Source organism: Tympanuchus pallidicinctus, unplaced genomic scaffold (assembly GCF_026119805.1).
Source record: "Tympanuchus pallidicinctus isolate F22 unplaced genomic scaffold, pur_lepc_1.0 scaffold1, whole genome shotgun sequence".
NCBI classification, from domain to species: domain Eukaryota; kingdom Metazoa; phylum Chordata; class Aves; order Galliformes; family Phasianidae; genus Tympanuchus; species Tympanuchus pallidicinctus.
This window is the reverse complement of record NW_026294618.1, coordinates 46,371,553-46,392,044: the sequence shown is the minus strand read 5'-3', so window position 1 is coordinate 46,392,044 and position 20,492 is coordinate 46,371,553. Positions and strand designations below refer to the sequence as shown.

Here is a 20,492-nt window from a genome sequence, read left to right as displayed (position 1 = left end):
CAGTTTTTAAGGTTCTTTTCCTGCACCACTTACAGCAGCAACAGTATCGTCAGAAAGTATCACCACTGGAAACAAGTTGGCATTTCTGCCTGGGCACCTATCCTGAGCTCAGGAGCCTCTATCCGTCCCTGATACCTCAATCAATTTAGCCAGTTTGGGAAGTATTTACTCACTCCTTACCTCTAAATAAAAGCCGCTTTGATCAAATCATAATTCAGTTCTCAAATTATTGAATGTGAGAGCCTACTGGCTAAACTTGAAAAAAAAATTATCTTTGCACTTCCACTTTTCTCTTACAGAATGTAAGGTATATTGAAACTTTGAGACTTGAGTCAAGTAATACAGTGACACCTATAAAATTGCTGCACTGATGTGTCTTCTGTAACTTTAAAAGCAACCATTTTACCAACCCTTTATTATAAGCAGATAATTACGACTGTCCTTGATGACAATGTAATGCTTTCACAAATCCTATCTCAGGCTATTGAAACTAAAACCAGCCCTATTAATAGCCATAATGAATAATTAGATTCCATACACTCAGATTGTGGGTGGGTTTTTTTTTTTCATAAACAAAGTAGTCAAAGTTTGTGTACATCCACAAACAGAACTTCCCCATGTCTCAATTCAAATAAATGAAAGGGAAACAGCAATACTTAAGATGCCAAATATTGTTAACAAAACAAACAAATCAGTTATTTTTATAGTAAATTCAGACACCTTCTATTTGTTCTGGCTGGAGAATACTGGATTTATTTCTTTTTTTCCTCACCTTTGGTACCTGTTTTTAACATGAAAGCTTAAAAACAGCTCTATGCCAATTGTCCAAACCACAGCAGGTGGTAAGGTCAATGAAAAGGATTATTCAGCAGACTGCTCCAGTGGACATGCTTAAAAAAGTAGTTCACTTACACTTATTTTTCACTATTTGGAAGATTCCCTAATTTAGAGGAAGCTGCTTGAATTGGTTCACCTTTGGGAAAGTAAGAGTGGTTCTCATCCTTCTTTCATTAGTGATCTTACTTTATTTCTCTAGTATGAAAGAGCTCAACAGGTACTGAGATACAACAAGATACTATCACTAATTAAATAAAAAAAAATCAGAGAAAAACAAAGCATAAATTAAACAAAATAAAATAAATGCACTCCCTGCAGTGTCATCCTCATCATCCCACCATCACCACCACCCCCCACCCCCGAAAAACAAACAAACAAACAAACAAAGCCAACTTGGTGACATGGTGACTATTTAGCAACTTCGTGTTTTTATTGAATGCTGTTTCTGCTGTCACACATCAGGTTTGGTGGCAGTAGGCTGAAAAACTCAAGTAAAACATCATGGTCATAAAGAACTTACTGGGAAAAAAAAACAACACAAGCAACAAAAAAGAACACTTGTAATACTTCAAAAGCAAGTATGCATTTCAGTTGCTTTACATCACTTAACACGTTCTGTGAAATGATCTGGACTTACAGAAAAAGCAGCCTCCTTCCTTCCAGCACTCCTATTAAAGTCTGATTGCATTTTATTCAAAATCAAATTCTTATTAGTTCAGCTTACAGAAAAGCTTCATATTAATACAACCAAGAGTGCAGCCAATATCACAGAAAAAGCCAAAAATGAGCATTCATGGGTTAAAAGGAACAGGAAATCTCTTCAGATGGCTTTGTTTAAACAGAAATAGTTTCATGGAGCCCTCCCCTAAAAATCCAAGGCCAAATTCTCTTATTTGCTTGGATCATTCAGCATTCAGACCCTTTGATTTCTTTTTTACTTAAAACTGCACAAGGGAAAGTGGATTCTTCTTTCTGCCCTACTGCACTGTCAGAAAGACAAAACTGAATTTCCTGAATGCACTGTACTGATTCAGAAATACATTTGTGAGAAGAAGTATGAGTTTAATGTATATAAACAGCTGCCTGCTTTCAGTATCTTGAAATCTAATCAGTTTTCATTTAAAGCTCATACCTCTGGTATGAGCTTCAATTTAATGCATTAATTTGATCAATACTTGTTTTTACTTTCAAAGGAAGGGGGAAAGGCCAGCAGCATATCTGAGGAACTGGAAACATCTTTTCTAACAGTATTTCTTTTTGGTATACTTCATTCAAGTATTACAAGTTTTCTTAATTGAAAATTGACATAGTTTTCTCAGAATCATAGGTGTTGTACGGGACCTCCAGAGATGATCGAGTCCAACCCCCCTGCCAAAGCAGGTTCCCTACAGCAGGTAGCACAAGTAGGTGTCCTGGCAGGTCTTGAATCTCTCCAAAGAAGGAGACTCCACCACCTCCCTGGGCAGCCTGTTCCAGTGCTCCGTCACCCTCACCGTAAAGAAGTTCTTGTGCACATTTGTGCGTGTGTTTTATACAAGCACAGTGAAATGGAACCACAAATATTATAGTGAGATTAAAAAGTATTCATCGATAATATTATCTGAATACGAGGAATATGTAATACAAAATCCATGTCAGTCTCAAAATGTTCTCTACACATCACTTCCTGATGTTTCAGCATGTTTATTCAGTGTCTGTGCAGGTTAACTCATCAGAAAGCAAACAAATATTTAACTGTCATCTATTTAAATGTATTGCTATACTAATAAAGCTCTCGAGATCAGCATACTTGAACACAACATACAATAGACAATTTTGCAGTACCAGAACAAATAAAGACCATCTTTCCATTACTGCTTGAAAGCAGGATGCTTATTCAACCACAGTTACGCTCTTTAAAAATATAAAGGCTTTATACCTATAAAAAGATTAGCATGAAAGCATAGGGCTAACACAACAGCTTTCATTTGATTTGAAGAGGGAATTCCTTGTTGTATCTGAAAAGTACTAACAGGGATAGAACTACATAGCCTTGTAGATTCCCTCAATAAAGCATCCATGCATTTTGAAACTCACAAGAAATCCTGGTTACTTTGTAACTAGAGAGGTAAATAATTTCTTTACCAAGATGCTTTCTACCTTACTGAGTCCAAGTAGGTAATGTTGGAATTTAAAGTAGCCTCCATGTAAATACAAAGTAGCAGCAATGATGAAATGAAACAGTGATGACAGAAATGAAACAAATAAAAGCTACACATTTAAAACAAGCAACAAAAAAGAACCGCACAGATTTCCATCAGGTATCGAATTAAAAAACAATCTTGTTCCTATTTCTTTCAGCGTGATAGAAAGGAGAAAGAGTTCTGTATTAGTACTCTCCATTTAAAAAGGTACAAGAGAACATTTTGTTCCTCCGCAGATCCACTTACAGCTCACCTGGCCATTACTATGTGAACCTGTGAAGATTGTCCAGCATTATGTGATGGAAAAGGACAGCTGGACACTTTTAACCCATGGAGCTGAGATCACTTCAGAGCATCATAAGTGCACTACAAACTAGAAAACCCAATTACTTCTCTTATTTCATGGCAGGCTTTCAAATTTCTCCTAGAAATTCATGGCTGTCTGTGCTAATAGAATTTAAACTGCAGGCTGGAGAATTTCTTCCCCAGAGACAACTTAGTTACAGACCACTAGGGCTTCCACAAGTTTTCAGTATAAGCACTCTCACACAGAAAAACTCAGCACAGACTATGGCGGATTTTTCAAAGTTCACTTCAGGCAGATAACAACATTGGAACTGACTTACAAGAGAAAGCACTAGTTTGCGGCTCAGTGTCTTTAAGTCAAAACAATAAATCTAAGCATATTCACAATGAAAATGTTAAGCATTAGGAATATACAATGCCAATTCCTATTTGGTGTAAAACCTAGACTAGCCATTCTCTGAGACTTGCTTCAGCAGTTTCAGGTGCTTCTGTGCATCTGCATGTCTATGTGAGAAAAAGAAGTACTTGTTTTAGTCCAGTTTATGCTTAATTCCACACGACTTTCTTGTAAGTGTCTGCTTACTGTGTCACTCATTCTCTTCACCTTTTGAATAACTTGCAGGATTGTAGTGATATCAGTTCCCACCTCCCAAAGCATAGTGCCATTACCACAGAACTTATCCATGTGTTTCCACTGGCTCTGTTGGAGCAAGAAACAGATTTTTGGAAAGCATATGTGCTTGCTGACGAACAGGCAACACTCAGCCAGCATTAAGGACTCTGGGATTTCAGTGCCTATTTCATACAGTCCACAGAAATTCTATTCTGAGTCTTTTTGCAGTTAAGTTCAGCAATGACATAGCTGAAGTCTGACCTTGAAGAACTACTAAAATGGCTGCTTTCACGTGGAATGAGGGGGCCAATACCAAAGTAAAAGCAAGTTCTGGAATGGTACAGTGGTTAAAGGTGTCCCACAGTTATTCCTAAGTGTTACAGTAGTGGGACAGAGGGAGGAAGAAGAGTGAAGACTCCTACACTCAAAAAGAAAGTGCATAGCTACAAAACAAAAACATCTGAATAGTTATACCTTGACAAGAGGTATGAAAATAACCTTTTTTAAAAATGTGCAGTTACTGTAAATAAGCATAGTGTCTACTATACGTATTTTTGCACATGCAAATATACACAAAAAAGCCAATCTTCGAAGGCGTGCTTGAGAGCTAAATGCATATTACTGTTCTGCCAACAGGAAACACCCACAGCAACAAGGAATACATACAAAAGAAGCATATTCCAATTCCACCTCTATTTCCCACAACCACAAAAAACAAAACCTCAAACCAAAGAAGTAGCACAAGATAGTACAATAGGGTGGAGCTCACATTAAAGGACAACAGTTTTACCTGTATGTACCTTTTGACCCTATAATCATTGCTATTTACACAAAGACACAGAGATTATTCACCTCTCTCCCCAAGAGGAGACAAGGCAGGAAGTGAGACTGCTGAACAAATAGGGGTGTACATTATTGGTGCCTTTGTAGTATAAGTGTGTCTGCCTTGGGGGTATTTATGAATTAGGCTAGAAATTAGCATGAAACGGAATGTGCACAGAACTGTTGCCTGCTGTTCCTAACTTAACCAAATATTGTCAAATTAGCAACAACCACACTTCCCACTTAGGGCTATATATTTAAATGTTTTAAAATCAAAAGTTATTTTTGGATTTATGTGAACCAAAAAAAAAGATTGAAGTTGCTTTTCTGCTGCTTCTGTTAGGATTCTCACTTGAATTTATAGAGACCAATATTTAAAAGAAGGAGCTTAAGGCATTACACAAATGACTTGTGGACAAAGTTTCTTTCTTCAAAACATTAAAAGGAGCTAAATGCACACACAGAATAGAAATGTAATCTCAGACATACAAATATTCTCTGAAAACTGGTGACTGGATTGGGCACACAAGCTGAATAGGGAAAACAGTCCAGAGATCTCCTCAGAGGAAAGGGTTTATTTACAAAATTGGAACACAATGTTGTTTAGAGGATGGCTAGAAAGAAGAATAGAAGAAAAGAACTGTTTAAGAGTACTTTAAATAAATTATTGCAGCAGTCTTTAAATCAAACTGTAATACAGTCCTCTAATAAGCAAATGTATTAGCACAACTGTAAGTAGAACAGACTTGATGGTCCACTGGTCTCTTTCAGTACAGTAACTTGTGTTCTAGGATATTTGCCACAATACATAGAAGCCAAAAAATGTTGTCACTGGGAGAGGGTGGAATTAAACAAAGACAAAAAGCAGGTAAAATTCAGCCCAAGTTAACCTGTCATTCTGCAAGATAGCTGCATAGTTCAGGGCCAATAGCTCAGTCTATTGCCTGGAAAGGTAACAGATGTCCCTTCTGTACCTACCATGCATGAGAACTCATGGTAGCACAGATTATTTGCTAGTATTCCTAGAGTAAAATAGATTCCTATAATATTTATAGTATGTAGTATATATAGTATCCTTTTCATAATTAAAATATTTCTACCAGTGGTATTAGAACATGGGTACACACGTAATCTTCTGCATAGATATTATTCTCCAGATGGCTTCCACAAATGATTAAATAAACGCAACTTGGCATGTTAACTTCATCGCAGTAACTCGTAGCATGTGCCCAGTTTACTCTAGCAAAAACAGATACTACATTTTTCCCCCACCAATCTGCAACACTAGAGAAACTAAAAATTTCAAACACACCCAAAAACTTAGCTCCCATAAGACTGAACATGATGTAACAATGTTAAAACATATACATACACACATATGTATTAAAAAAAAAAAAGTATTAAAGATGATGCTAAAACACTGTCAGATTCTACTATTTATTCAGAAAGAAATCACAATGTGTGGATACAGTCTATTAAGCAAAATTGGTTAGAATCAATCTATAACTTAAAGGAAAAATAGTAATAAAAAAAAGCTGTAATCAAGTTTGAGCCAATGCTAAAACAGCCACAGCATAAATTTACTAAACTGAAGTAATTTAACGGGAACAAAATGCACCTGGTCAAAATAGAGCAGTAATTACAGTTGAATGAGCATGTTTTTTTAAAAAATAAAATAATATATATATTAATTATATATTAATTACTGGCAACAGAAAAGATCAAAGAAGTCCCATCAGACTCACACAGCAACTTGCATAAAACTTCAGCAGTATGGATTTCAATACATTTATTACAGCTGAATATAATAGTTTTCATAGTGTAATGTAAGCTTACATCTCAGAAACATTACTTGCAGTACACATAAAATAGATAATATCATACCTTCAATATCAGAACAGTTACAAGCTTAGAAATATGATTTTGGAGACGATCTCTGAATACAATAACTGGTTACAAATAATGTTCAGATTCATATACAACTCTCAAACTAACAACTTAACTGATTCTAAGCTCTCTATTTGTACCTCAGTGAATAACTATTCACATAATCTCAGACGAATACTTCTGAAAGTAACACCTTGAAGTTCAAAATATGTAATTCTTCACTTCAGTTAAAAACATTCACAGAAACATCCAAATGAAGCACCTAAAATGATAAACCTTACTTACAAGTTTTTCCATTGTAACCTTTCTCATTTCTAAAACCAGAAAGGATGCAAAATTTTAGAAAATACGAACTAATACAATTTCATCAACAATAAGAGGTCCAAGAGAAGAAGAAGAAATTAAAAAAGGCTTAACAGGACCTAAAATCCCTACCAAAAATAGCTTCCCCCACCCCTAAAAAACACACATATGCACACAGATAATTACTGCTTACTGGTTCTTGGGGAGGAGCTTATGCCCAGCAGTCACCAAACTAGGGTGAAAATCGTATAAATAGTCAAGGGTGACACTTGAAATCATCAGCTTCTGCTCACTCACCAGTGGCAGAAGAACTCCTCACTAGAGGGGGATTTGCCACTCTACTGCCCTGCATTGGAGCTCCACAACATTTGGTATGTTATTATTTCATTTCATTCTGTATGGTTTTGATGCTAAAATCTATAGGATATGTTGGTTGGGGTTGCAAGAGAGTTGATATTTAATGGCTAGCATCAGCCTCCTTACTGCTACTGGGGTTATTCAACAGGTTGCAAACGAAAACCTCACTTGAATGTGAGATTTTTGCCATGGATGCTGAAGGAGCCAGAACTTTATACTTCATGGAATTTACTATAGCATTAGACAGGGGCAATAACATCATGGTATATAGCCTATATATTACCAATTAAACCTTTTCTTCATTCCAGGAGCTCTGATATATGTGACTGCTGAACTTTGCTTTTGGGTCCTGGAGTAATTAGAAAAACTACTACTGTTTCTGAAGTCAGTGGCTTCAAGTAGGCTGCCACTTATTTAAAATGATTATTTTTTCTAAAAGTGAGACTTCTGTCTCTAAGCCACCTCTTTTGTATCTTAGACATACAAGAACTCCAAATCTTAAGTTAGCCATGTTGATTCTATTCTCCTTACAGCACTTGTCACAGACAGTGTAAGCAGGAAAAAGCAAGCACAAAATAAAGAAACTTTTAATACCAATAGCTTAAGAAAACCAATTTATGCAAAAGACACTCATCAACTTCTACTTAAAACATTGTTTTCTTCCCTTTCTAACAGTGGACGGATTTGGAAACATGCATTTACAAATATCCTTACTGCTGCTGTTTTGTCTAAACATTGTCCATGGTAGCGATGGATACTTTTCCGAGCGATACCAGAAACAGTCCAGCATCAAGGGGCCACCACACTTTCTACCATTCAATGTAAAGAGTCAAGGTAAGTCTACTATTATTTCTTTTTTAAATAATAAACTAGCATAAAATAAGTTCTAGTGGGTCAACACATGAACAAAAGCTCACTGTTTGTACAACTGGTACTAAACTAACATTTTAGGCTTACTTTAATAAGTTCATCATTGCAGAAGGAATTAGCAGTGACACAGGAAGTTACCTCCCACTGATGAAGATGCACACTTGCATAAACTTTCTGTGACACAATAACTGCTGAAGGGACACTTCATTAGAAAAGAAACATTTTAAGTCTGCATTAGAAAACAAAAGCAGACCCAGAGAGCAGAAGATTAGCTCCTCAGGACACAGCATCCATATTATCCTCATTTATGAGCTTTCATTTCAGAGTAGCTCTAGCCAAGTCCTATGGATTGGATACACAACAGTAGTACATACTGAATTCAAAGATGCTGCTATAGTCTCACTCAAATTGCCTCCAGGCCATGTTTTCAAAAAATCCTCTCTAGTGAGAAACAAGTGAAAGTAGTATGGTTGGGAAACTTACCCACTCAAAATGCTCTTCTGGGCTGCACCAAAATACTATTATAGCTTTATCTCTTGCCTTCAGCACAAGGAATTTCTGTAATTCTACCAGCACCTTCAGACTGAATTTAGGTACATGAACAGGTACTGCCATGACTTACTAGCTGGAGTTCCCAGAAGGTTAAAGTTACACTTTCTCTTCCCAGTACTTGATCACAGTGTTTTCCAGTGATTTTATTCACTATTGCATCATTTTTCATATGAAGTATACTACATACTTTATTATCTTCTACCACACTTCACTTAATTCTATTCTTCTCAAGGCAACTTTTATGTATTTATTTATTTTATAAATCCAGAGAAAACACTGGGAGAGGGGGGGAAAGAGAAATAAAATAACAAATAAAGAAGAAAAGGAAGGTTCAAATTAAATAGGAAAAAGGAGTAAAAGGGAAAAAAAACCTGTCCTAAACTAATATTTCACATTATGTTAACAGAGAAACTAATCTGCGGTAAGCTTCTTAATCTAAATAATGATTATATATACCTGTGACAATTGTAAAATGCTGTCTATTGAGGAAAGGGAGCAAAGATTATTCACCACACTGCAAAAGTGGCAATAGCTTACAATTTTACAGACTTAAGATACCAGTCATACAAAGAGACCTGACAAATCCTCATGTTTGGTGACAAAGTATCAAAATGAAAACTACACAATAACTGCTGTTTCTCAGCCTGGAAAACAAGCATCCTACAGATACATTTTAGAAGAGATTTAAGAGGGCTCACTATCATTGTTCATAATCTAAGATAATAATCGTAGAACTAAACAAGAGACCGCAAAACCAAATTAATACCTCTGAATGTGTTGTCTAGTGAGTTGCTCCTTATGCAAGTAGCTCAAGTAGCACTTGTCAAGATCTTAATTATAGCTTATTTCTCATATTTGTTCACTGTACATCATCTTCTTGTGATTTAGTTACCAGCATGTTCTTTTCCTTTTGTATAGCATTGCCAAAAAGCTACCTGGAATCACAATTTCAGACTGGGCCTAAATTAGTGACCCAGGACAACATTTGCTGGTGCTTGATAGCACCTAACAGAATAGGATGGAAGTTCCATGCTCATTTCTGCAGGTGGCAAGTTCATATTTTAATAGATCCACCTCAACATCAAACTAAAACTTTCTTTGTAACTCTCAGCTGTTTTTTCTCAGCAACATCAGTACACATATTCAGTATACATATTCATCTGTATATAGATCAGTGCAGGTGTGAGGGCCTGCTGTGCAACAAAGGTAGCTACTGAAAAACTAACCTTTACTACAGCCACAGCAGAACCAACAGAAAAGACAAATCATGGAGTGAGACATGGATAGCCAGCAGCAGGGAAAAAATTTAGAACTTGAAACTGCCTCAATTTATTTGCATACTCCCACTTCCATATTAGCATTTAGTAATTAAAAGAACATAGTATAAGTGCAGAACTAGAATGTAATATTTCTATACTCTCTACATTCACTTTAAAACAAAGAAAAATACTAAAGGTAAGATTTTCCATCACTTGATTAAAAATGCCAGATCTGCAAAAGACATTCTTAGATCCCAAAAATACAAATAATGTTTTCTTTAATTTTAGATTAGCAAACAAATACAATATTGGATATAATTCCAGAAAATACTTATCTTGGCAGCTGAAATCTATTAAAGCTTTATCTAAATTGAAGAAATTGTAAAACAATTTGATAATTTTTCTTGACAGCTCTCCTGTCAGAATATACTTTCTTTTCTAGTGTGGGTTTAATATATATATACACTAGTGTGTGTGTGTATATATATATATATATATATATATATATATATATATATATATATTCCACTATACTAATATATATATATTAGTATAGTATTATATTAGTATATATAATAGTACATATACTATTAGTATAGTAGAACACTATCCTTTGCTCATTGCCCTGAACTCCTTGTGAAAAGTCCTGGTTGAGAATAATCACAGAACTAAATCTGACAGTCCAGCAATGTTTAAGCTAATAGGCCTTTACTGCAGGTCATGCTGAAGTCTTGAAACTTAGTTCTATCCAAATATAAGGTTTGACTGCTCTTGACATGCCTTGATGTAAAGTTGTTTTATACATCCAAGACACATAAAAGAATAGTTAACCACTGCTTCAATTTTCTTGGTAAAACCTGTACTTCATTAATGCGACCGTCTGTTTTCTACTATCTCTAAGACAGTGCAATCACCAGATATTTAAATCTGAAACAAGCGCATTTTTCAGCTCCTCATAGAAAATATCCACAATAACATTTGCAAAAGATACTGAAGCTTTTGCTAAAGGCATCACACATCACTTTACAAAACTAAGACATACAAAATTGACCTAAAACAAACTGAAAAACAGTAAAGAGAAGCATTCTGAAACTGATGTCTGAAGAAATTGCTTCCTCCTACCCCCAGTTAGGTCAAGCATAATAACAGCATGTTACCTGAACACTGCTGAATGATATCAGTGCTACTTCACTGCAGAAATTCAACTCTAACTCCTGAAGAACAGAATTCACTTGGAAGAATGGACATAGCTCCCTGAGTTATAAAAAAGTACACCTGGATGGGGTTACAGTTGTCTGCTAGCAAATGCCAGGTTTTAAATTCAGTAAAGTAGAATTCAGGCTACTGATATAAAAATGTATTCATGTTTCTCTCCATTTTACAACTGGAACATCACAAGGTCAGCAACTGATTGTCTGCATCAAAGTTTTGCTTTGATTTGCCCATGTTTTCTTAACTCTGACCAGCAGGATGAGATAGGAATGTACGCAAAACAAAACAGTATGCATTTATGCTGCCTTTACGCATCAGCAAAAAAAAAGTTACTATCTGCAGTTGATAGGTAATAACTATTTCCCTAGTAATAGAGGAAGAAAGCAACCTTGCAGGTACATGAAACACATTTGATTTGACAGCTTTTCTTATTGTATTCTTTAAAAAAGAAAAATATTTCTACTTCATTTCATTTGGTCCAAAAGTAGCCACAGATTAGATAAACTGTGGTTTCCTAAAGACAGCAAAATATTCATTGCACACACCCTCATACATATATATAATATATACATATATACACACACAGATATGTTTAGTTGTTTTTCTAAGACTCAAATAGAACTTCAGCTGATCAACTGTTAATGAATCTTTTCTAAATAAGCAATGAACTGAATATGTTGCCATTAGAAAATCAGAATCCAGTTTATTTTTATACACCTCAGAGTCTGATTTTTGCAAGCCTTCTTAAATCAGTATTCATCATAACTATGGTATTTTGTTCTATAGTGGTACGAGCTGCTGCAAAACAGTAAAATAGCTCACAATATGCATGTTGATCTTCTCTGTAATATGCTACAAATCATCATCCTAATTCTAAAATGAAGCAGCAAATTTCCCACGAAGTACAGAGAAAACAGTTTTGAGCTTGTTTAATCCTCTATTTGTGACATTCAGCTAAATGGCTCCACCTGCTGTTGACAGCTAAGACAAAAAGAATCATCATTTGTTGGTGGTCTTTTTTTTTTTTTTTTAAAGAACTTGAGCTCTGACTAACTACAGTGAAATATCACTTATCTTGTAACTGTGTGAAGCTATTACAGCAAACACAATTCTTTAAGATGACAATACTTTAGAATATAACATTCATATGTTTACTAAAAGATAAATAAAATCAACACAACACCATAATTATGGCTCACTGTGGATGGTAAGAAGAAAAGGCACGAAGTAGTTTAAGAAAAAAAAAGCATAGTTCTACTGGAAACATCCTGTTTTCTTTTAGCAAGTTAAGACTTGCATCTTGATAAATCATTTACATGTTTCCTCTCCTCCTTAATGCTTTGCATTCACTTGTCCACTATATATACATATACATATATATATATTTTTTTTTTACTCTAGACGTATTGATGTAAAAAAATTATAAAGCCATCATAGCTCACATTACAACTCCCAGCATATTTGCACTTGTTACATATTCATATGAGACTCCTAGGTCACTTCTGCTGTGAAAGTCAGCTCAGGCTCTGAGTGAACAATAGTGTTAAACTCTTGATTTCTGTGAAGTCCAAATGAAGCTAATTCTTCACCCTGCAATAAATGTGCAAATCTGGAAGGGCTTTTACAACTTACATGATTCCACAAAATATTATGTTGACCTTGTTTCTTCTCATACAGGTGTGCAGATGAGGGGTGAACAAGGTCCCCCCGGTCCCCCAGGCCCTATTGGACCAAGAGGACAACCAGGTCCTGCAGGAAAACCAGGCTTTGGAAGCCCTGGTCCGCAAGGTCCCCCTGGTCCCCCAGGACCACCTGGATTCTCCACTGTTGGAAAACCAGGCATGCCAGGTCTACCAGGGAAGCCAGGAGAAAGAGGATTAAATGGTGAGAAAGGAGAAGCCGGACCTGTTGGGCTCCCAGGAGCAAGAGGGCCACAAGGACCCCCTGGTATTCCTGGCCCCGCAGGACTGTCTGTCCCTGGAAAGCCAGGACCACAAGGACCTCCAGGAGCTCAAGGGCCAAGAGGCCTCCCTGGTGAGAAAGGAGAACCAGGTGTTCCTGGTATGAATGGACAAAAAGGAGAAATGGGATTTGGTGTTCCAGGCCGCCCAGGTAGCAGGGGTCTTCCAGGCCCACAGGGACCCCAAGGCCTCCCTGGCCCTGCTGGGATAGGAAAGCCTGGAGAAAATGGCCTTCCAGGTCAGCCAGGTATGAAAGGTGACAGAGGTCTACCAGGGGCACGTGGAGAAGCTGGTACCCCAGGCCCCCAGGGTCCACCAGGAGAACGCGGAGAAGTTGGCATTGGCAAGCCTGGGCCAATGGGACCACCAGGACCAGCAGGCATCCCTGGAGCCAAAGGATTCCCTGGACCTGCAGGCTTGCCTGGATCCCCAGGTCTCCCAGGATTTGGAAAACCAGGATTGCCAGGGATGAAGGGACACAGAGGACCTGAAGGACCTCCTGGCTTTCCAGGACCTAAAGGAGACCAAGGTCCAGCTGGTGTGCCAGGAGAACCAGGTCCTGCTGGGTCACCAGGAAATATGGGCCCTCAAGGACTCAAAGGCTTGCCTGGTGAGAATGGCTTACCCGGACCCAAAGGTGACATGGGTCCTGCAGGCCCTGCAGGATTCCCAGGAGCCAAGGGTGAAAGAGGTCTACCAGGATTAGATGGAAAACCAGGATACCCAGGTGAGCAGGGTCCTGCTGGTCCTAAGGGACATCCAGGTCTCCCTGGTCAAAAAGGTGACACTGGCCATGCTGGCCTGCCTGGCTTGCCTGGTCCAGTTGGACCACAAGGAGTTAAGGGAGTGCCAGGTATTAATGGTGAACAAGGCCCAAGAGGACCTTCAGGAATACCTGGGATCAGAGGCCCCATTGGTCCCCCTGGCATGCCAGGAGCCCCTGGTGCAAAAGGTGAACCAGGAGCACCAGGACTGCCAGGCCCAGCAGGTATTGCTACAAAAGGTTTAAGAGGACCCATGGGACCACCTGGACCTCCTGGGCCTAAAGGCAACAATGGAGAGCCTGGCTTGCCAGGTCCCCCAGGTCCTCCTGGTCCCCCTGGCCAAGCCACAATCCCAGAAGGTTATGTTAAAGGAGAGTCTCGAGAGCTATCAGGAATGTCTTTCATGAAAGCAGGAGCAAATCAAGCTCTGACAGGAATGCCAGTGTCTGCCTTCACTGTCATTCTCTCAAAAGCCTACCCTGGGGCAACAGTCCCCATCAAATTTGACAAAATCCTGTACAACAGACAGCAACACTATGATCCCAGGACAGGAATCTTTACCTGCAGGATCCCTGGACTATACTACTTCTCCTATCATGTACATGCAAAAGGAACAAATGTTTGGGTTGCACTCTATAAAAATGGCACCCCAGTCATGTACACTTATGATGAATACCAGAAAGGATACCTTGACCAGGCCTCTGGCAGTGCTGTCATTGATCTCATGGAGAATGATCAAGTGTGGCTCCAGCTACCAAATTCAGAATCCAATGGTCTCTATTCCTCTGAATACGTTCATTCTTCTTTCTCAGGTTTCCTATTTGCTCAGATCTAACAACACCCCACTTAGAATGTCCTGACACGTTCTCCTTCAGGACATTTTAACTGGGCACTGATGTAATATGTCCTTAGCAGGTCTTGTAACTTCAATTTTGCAACAGAAACTGAGGACAGTGAGAAGGTAAAGCAATTGGTTAAAAACTAGTAGAACAATATTCTATGTTTTTAGAAACTTGTCACGGGAAATTTGTTTTGAACAATGATCAATTGTCCAACTAAATGCAACATTAAAATTTTATGAATTAATATAATACACCTGTCTATCTCTCTTCATTAACAAGGGGGGGGGGGGTGGAGGGGGAAGGAGAAGGGGGGTAAATCAAAATTTCTAGCTATCATTTCTCATTAACAAGTAAAGTAGCCATTTCAAGACTCCAGACCACACTCAAGTACACTGAATGATACCTTCAGTTGATTCAAAAGTACACAGTTTCAGACACAACATGGTCATCGTAATAACAAGCTAACACACTTCCTTACCATTAGCCTTCTACCAAACAAGAGTCAAGAAAACAAAATTTGACAACAGTACACAATATGTCACTTGTAAGTTAGTTCAGCTTTTCCTATTAATGAAAAATCAACCTTAGAGAAAGGTAGATTTAGAAATCATAACGCTACTGAAGGTCTAAGACCTCCAACAACAGAGAAAAGCAACCAGACTTGAAATGTAGAAATCACAGAAAGATTAAGGACAGGAGGGACATCTTGAGGCCATGTGGTCCAACCCCACTGCTCAAGCATGGACACTTACAGCAGGTTGCCCTGGACCAAGCCCATACAGCTTTTAAAAGATATTCAAGGAAAGAGACTCCACAACCGCTCAGCAAACTATTCTGTTGCTCCATCAGTTACAGCATACTACAGTAAAGAGGTGTTTCCTGATGTTCAGACGGCACAAAAATGGATCACAGGAGATTCCCACTACCTCTTGTCCTGGCACCAGGCACCGCTGTAAAAAGCCTGGCTCTATCTTCTTTGCACCTTCCCCTTAAGTTTTAAAGAATCATAGAATGGCTTGGGTTGAAAGGGACCTCAACAATTATCAAGCGCCAACCTCCCTGCTGCACCCAGGGCCACTGTGCATCTCTAATCCTAGACTAGACTGCCCAGAGTTTCCATCACAGCTGTCTGACATGTTTTGTAAATGACAGTAAAAAAAAAAAACTAGTTCACCTTTTTTAAGCTCCTAATTAATACGATGATAATTGGAGTACACTAAAACCAAAATGCATGCTGATACAAAATCAAAAGAGCTTTACAACTCCTGAATTGGAGACAAACTTTGCTTGTAAGTTGCGTTCTACAGAAATACAGCATTCAGAAATAAAAATAATAGTCTTGGAATTATATTTTACTTACATGGTAAAAGGATCTCAATTACAGTAAATTTGTCTGGAGGCACACTATTTGCTTAGCATGTCTACATACACTCATGTCTCTCAAACACTACATAGTATATTAGTCTGTTATGGCACAGGAAAAAGTTAATGGTATAATGTAAGCTCAATAGCATTAGTGTTTATAAATTATCAAAACATCTCTTCAATGACAAGTTATCATTTATATGCTTTAACTGTTTTACATTATATATATATCCAAAGATTATTAATTCAAACTGTTATTTTAAACTTTTTAATGGATGTTTTTAATTATTTGCACTGACAGTAAATAGGTCTGTTTGAATTCTTTTGTGATACCATCATTTCTTCATGAAAGGGAAACCCGAGGCTTATTACATATTGTGCATTTGAAACAGTTTCCTAAGTACCTGAAAATACCTTAGGATTAATAAAAAAGTGAGAGCACCTTTAGGCTGATACATCGTTAGAAAAACTAAATACTTTGGAAACTTTAAAGAACTTCTAAGAAAGTAACTGCAGAATTTCTTTGCTCCTTTTAGTAGGTGCTACTGGATAAGGATGCAGAAGGCTTAGACTAAACTTTTAAGTGCTAAAAGAGAGAGTAATACGAGATCATCTTATTTTGGTGGCCAAGTAGGCTTAGGCAAGTAAGTAGGTACTACCATTATAAATACTCTACGTTTGCATGAAAATAATGCAGTGGACAGTACCACAGTTTATAAGTAGTAATCCCATAATAATTTTCTTTCAAACTAAACTAACTCTCCAGACATTTCAGTGAATTGCCTGTTCTCATCTATTAATTACAAGTCTCCTAAGAAACACCTTTAAAAAAAATAATAATAAAAAAAAAATATATATATATATATATAAACCACTCAAACAATTTGACACTCTTATTTCAGAAACAGAGAGATTATGAAGCAGAGCTTAAAACATGGCAGTTCCCAGTCAAAGTGTTTAAAATTGTTGGAGACCCTTGGTGCTCAGCCTGTGATTCCAATTTGATAGCACAAGAAACTAGGTCTCAACAGTACTCTTAAAAGTTAGGTTCGCTTATCTTCATTGTCCGCCCACTTTAAATCAGGTTTTGTGTTTTAACATCTCTGTTCTTCAAATGAGCACAAAGCAGTTCAAGTCTATAACATTGTACCTCAGGCCTATCTTTTTGAAGGCTTTTCATAATTGTCCAGATGTTAAGCCATTAACAAAACCACTCAGCACCAAAGAGTTAGCAATTACTCTTCACACTGTGATAAAAGCAGAATTTAAAGATTTAGCTCTGGATTCACTGTTTAGTGAATTCACTGTTCAGAGTTTCCCCTAAACTCTGAGAAAGTGTTTAAGACTCTTATTAAAACAAAAGCTAATTCACATTTCGAGATATGTACTTCAAATAAGTTAAATCTGTTTAATTACACTATACTTCTGTATAGGAGAAGTGAAGTATGTTGGAAAAGAATTTTATCACCAGTGAATGTCAGGCCTTGGAAGAGTTGGACACAATCACATAATGCAGATGACGGCCGTGCAGAACAGCCAAAAGGAAAAACTGGGGGTTTCTGTAGCGCACTTTTTTTTTTAATATTTTCTTCATATGAAGATGTGAAGACAAAGCTCCTCCAAATATCACATTTTTTTTCCAGATGTGGTATTAGAAGAAAATCCCATGAGATTAAAACTAAAATATCAGAGCCTGTAATAGTAGAAAATTCTCTTCCAAAGGCTTTGGGGAAAAAAAAAAAAAAATTGACACAAGCCTCATTAGTTCCTAAATAGTCAGATGTGAAGAATCCAAATGATCACTTATGAATTTACCTGGAAATCTCAGAATAGATGTATAACAAATTTACTAGCTTATATCTTTGCCACCATTTTCACAATTAAGAAAAATACTCATCTTTCTTCACTGGACTACATTAACATTAGAAATCCTAGTGTTACAGTCTTTCTTGAAGATTCCTCTTTTTTAATCAGAAAAGCATCTTTCCTCTTTGTTGTTTCTGAAGTCACATATAAAGAACATAATGCAGATATCACTGACAATTCAATTATCTTCTACCTAGACAAAAGAGTTATAGCATAGAGTAGTGATCAAAAACTTGTCTGCATGCACACGTTTAGGGGAAAGAATAAAGTATTTCATAAAGATCCAGAAAATTTTTCTCCCTGAAGTATAGAGAAAGTATATACTTTTTGTAAATAAGCATGCCACATCAGAATATTGTTCAATTACAAAAAAAAAAAAACAAACAAACTTAAAATGCAAGTTACTAAACAACAGGTTTTTCCATCTAGCACTTTCTTCATCTCCTGTATACCTTTTAAACAAAGACAATTTTTTCACATGCACCCCTGAGAGCTGACAGCATATCCCACCAAGCTTTTAAATGTGCAATTTATAAAGTTCTAGCTGGTATGTCAGGCATGATCCTTCTAATTCCAAAATGAAATATAGTGTTACAAACTGATTGAAAACATTACAAGTGTATTATTCTCCCTACATAATCACAGATGCTACTGTTACAATTGGGAAATGATGGGGAAAGACAATCATGCAAGAGAAAGAAAGCAGTCTTTATGAGAAGACATTTTATAAAATTATGCTCTAAGAAGCTTTTGTAACAGGCAACTTCCTCCTGCAGAAACCATCAATTTTTCTATCCAAAGCACAAAATCTGAAATTTTTACATATTTACATAATATTAATTATAATTTCTGCATGACAATTCCTTTGAATTATTCTTTACTGATGTCTATAATAAGAATATAAACTAAGTGGGAAAAAAAAGTAATACTAATCATGTTAAAGATGAAAAATATTCCAATAATGAAGATTGGTAAAAAGGAGTAATTTACGCAGAGGGCATTCTTGCATGTATTGTTACATTGAAAAAAAAATGACCTGTCTGAAAATAAAAATGACTGTGTTTTTTGCTGTCTGACATCATGTTTTTACCTAATAGTATTTCTCAATAGACTGCTTGAAATTTTTGGAGTTCGAAAAGCAAAATTCAAATAAAACAAAATGACATGGAACTTTCTTAAGCCTCTTCGGCAAGCTTCAGTTCTTCACTTCTTTAAGAATAAGTAGCAGAGTGAGTTGATATCCTTCATAAACTGAGAGTCATGACAATCATGGCTATCTAAAATAGCCATAAAAAAAAACATAGTTGGGCCATTATCTAAAGCAATCACCATGGCTAAGACAATGAAAAGCAAAATCCATCAGACACCTGACTAATGATCAAAGAAATCATGTGATAAAGAGAAGGGACAAAGATAAACAAGGGCGTGCTGACAACAAACCAGAAACAAAGTGACATGCAAACATGAATTTCAAATAAATAAAACGGTCAGTCGTTCTGCTCCATCACTGACAATGGCACTAGCAAGATGCTATTTTAACTTGGGAACTTGATGTCTCCCCAGCTGGCCATTTAATAAGCTTGCTTAAGAAAGTTTACTTTGACTAACTGCAAATGAGTGCTGCTTTTCTCTAAAGGGTTAAACCCTTCACAGGGCAGTGAAGGAACAGAGTTAAGTCAAGACATGGTTTATGCTTTTTAGTGCAGGCTCTGGGCTAAGAAAAAACATGGGGCTTCCTGGTATGTAGAAAATGGGATGGAGCCAGCTTTAAGTTTCCTCAAAAAGTTACATTAAGCTTGCACCAGAAGGAAAAAGTCTTTGGCATTAACTTGTCACAGAAGATTAGTACCATTATTCCCATTTTACAGAGGAGGGACCTGAAGTAAAAAGAGAATACTTCAGGCAAATATCACAGGTAAGCCAAACAGGAAGAAATGATATCCAATTCTTCCATCTTCCTGTTCATCCACTGGATCACATTATTAAATGGAAAACAAAACCACTGCAAAGCCTTTCAAAATGATGCATGACCGAGTTTAGCACTTTCATGCATTAAAGTACCGTGTACAATCTGTGTTGTCTTACTGCTGATTTTACAAAGCCCTACTTATTTCCACCCCACCCCAGAAAAAACATGCTTATCCCTTAATACTTTCTCATATTTCACTGCTGCTGTGCACATCCCTCATAACCCTTATATCAGAAAATTATGTGTATTCAATTGTCTGTTCTGATTGAAGTTTAAAAGAATTAAGTCACATCACACATCTGTATGCAGATTACACACTTACACATACAAATATGTACAATGTGCAGGTATATACTTATGTGTATACATGTACACACAAGCAGACACTCCTACATACGTAAAATTGATTATTTACATGATTTCAAGGATCAGGCTTTAAATTATGTTCCCAAATAAATTTTTTTTTTTTTAATTTATTTTTTAAAAAGGAAAATTTATTTTTTAAAAAGGAAGCTAACTACGCA

The 20,492-nt window shown here is 36.9% G+C and overlaps 2 protein-coding genes across 5 annotated transcripts in view; one reads left to right on the top strand and one right to left on the bottom strand.

Annotated features, from left to right (window-relative positions):
- COL10A1 (collagen type X alpha 1 chain) overlaps positions 1 to 14,761 on the top strand; it is a 34,170-nt gene extending 19,409 nt beyond the window's left edge. The window contains exons 2-3 of the mRNA XM_052674359.1: positions 7,984 to 8,142; positions 12,879 to 14,761. Of these exons, the coding sequence (XP_052530319.1) occupies positions 8,001 to 8,142; positions 12,879 to 14,761 (2,025 nt within the window). The 5' untranslated portion in view covers positions 7,984 to 8,000. The remainder of the gene's footprint in view (positions 1 to 7,983; positions 8,143 to 12,878) is intronic.
- The window catches only part of NT5DC1 (5'-nucleotidase domain containing 1), a 118,912-nt gene that overhangs the window by 86,319 nt on the left and 12,101 nt on the right, over positions 1 to 20,492 (bottom strand). The window lies entirely within an intron of this gene.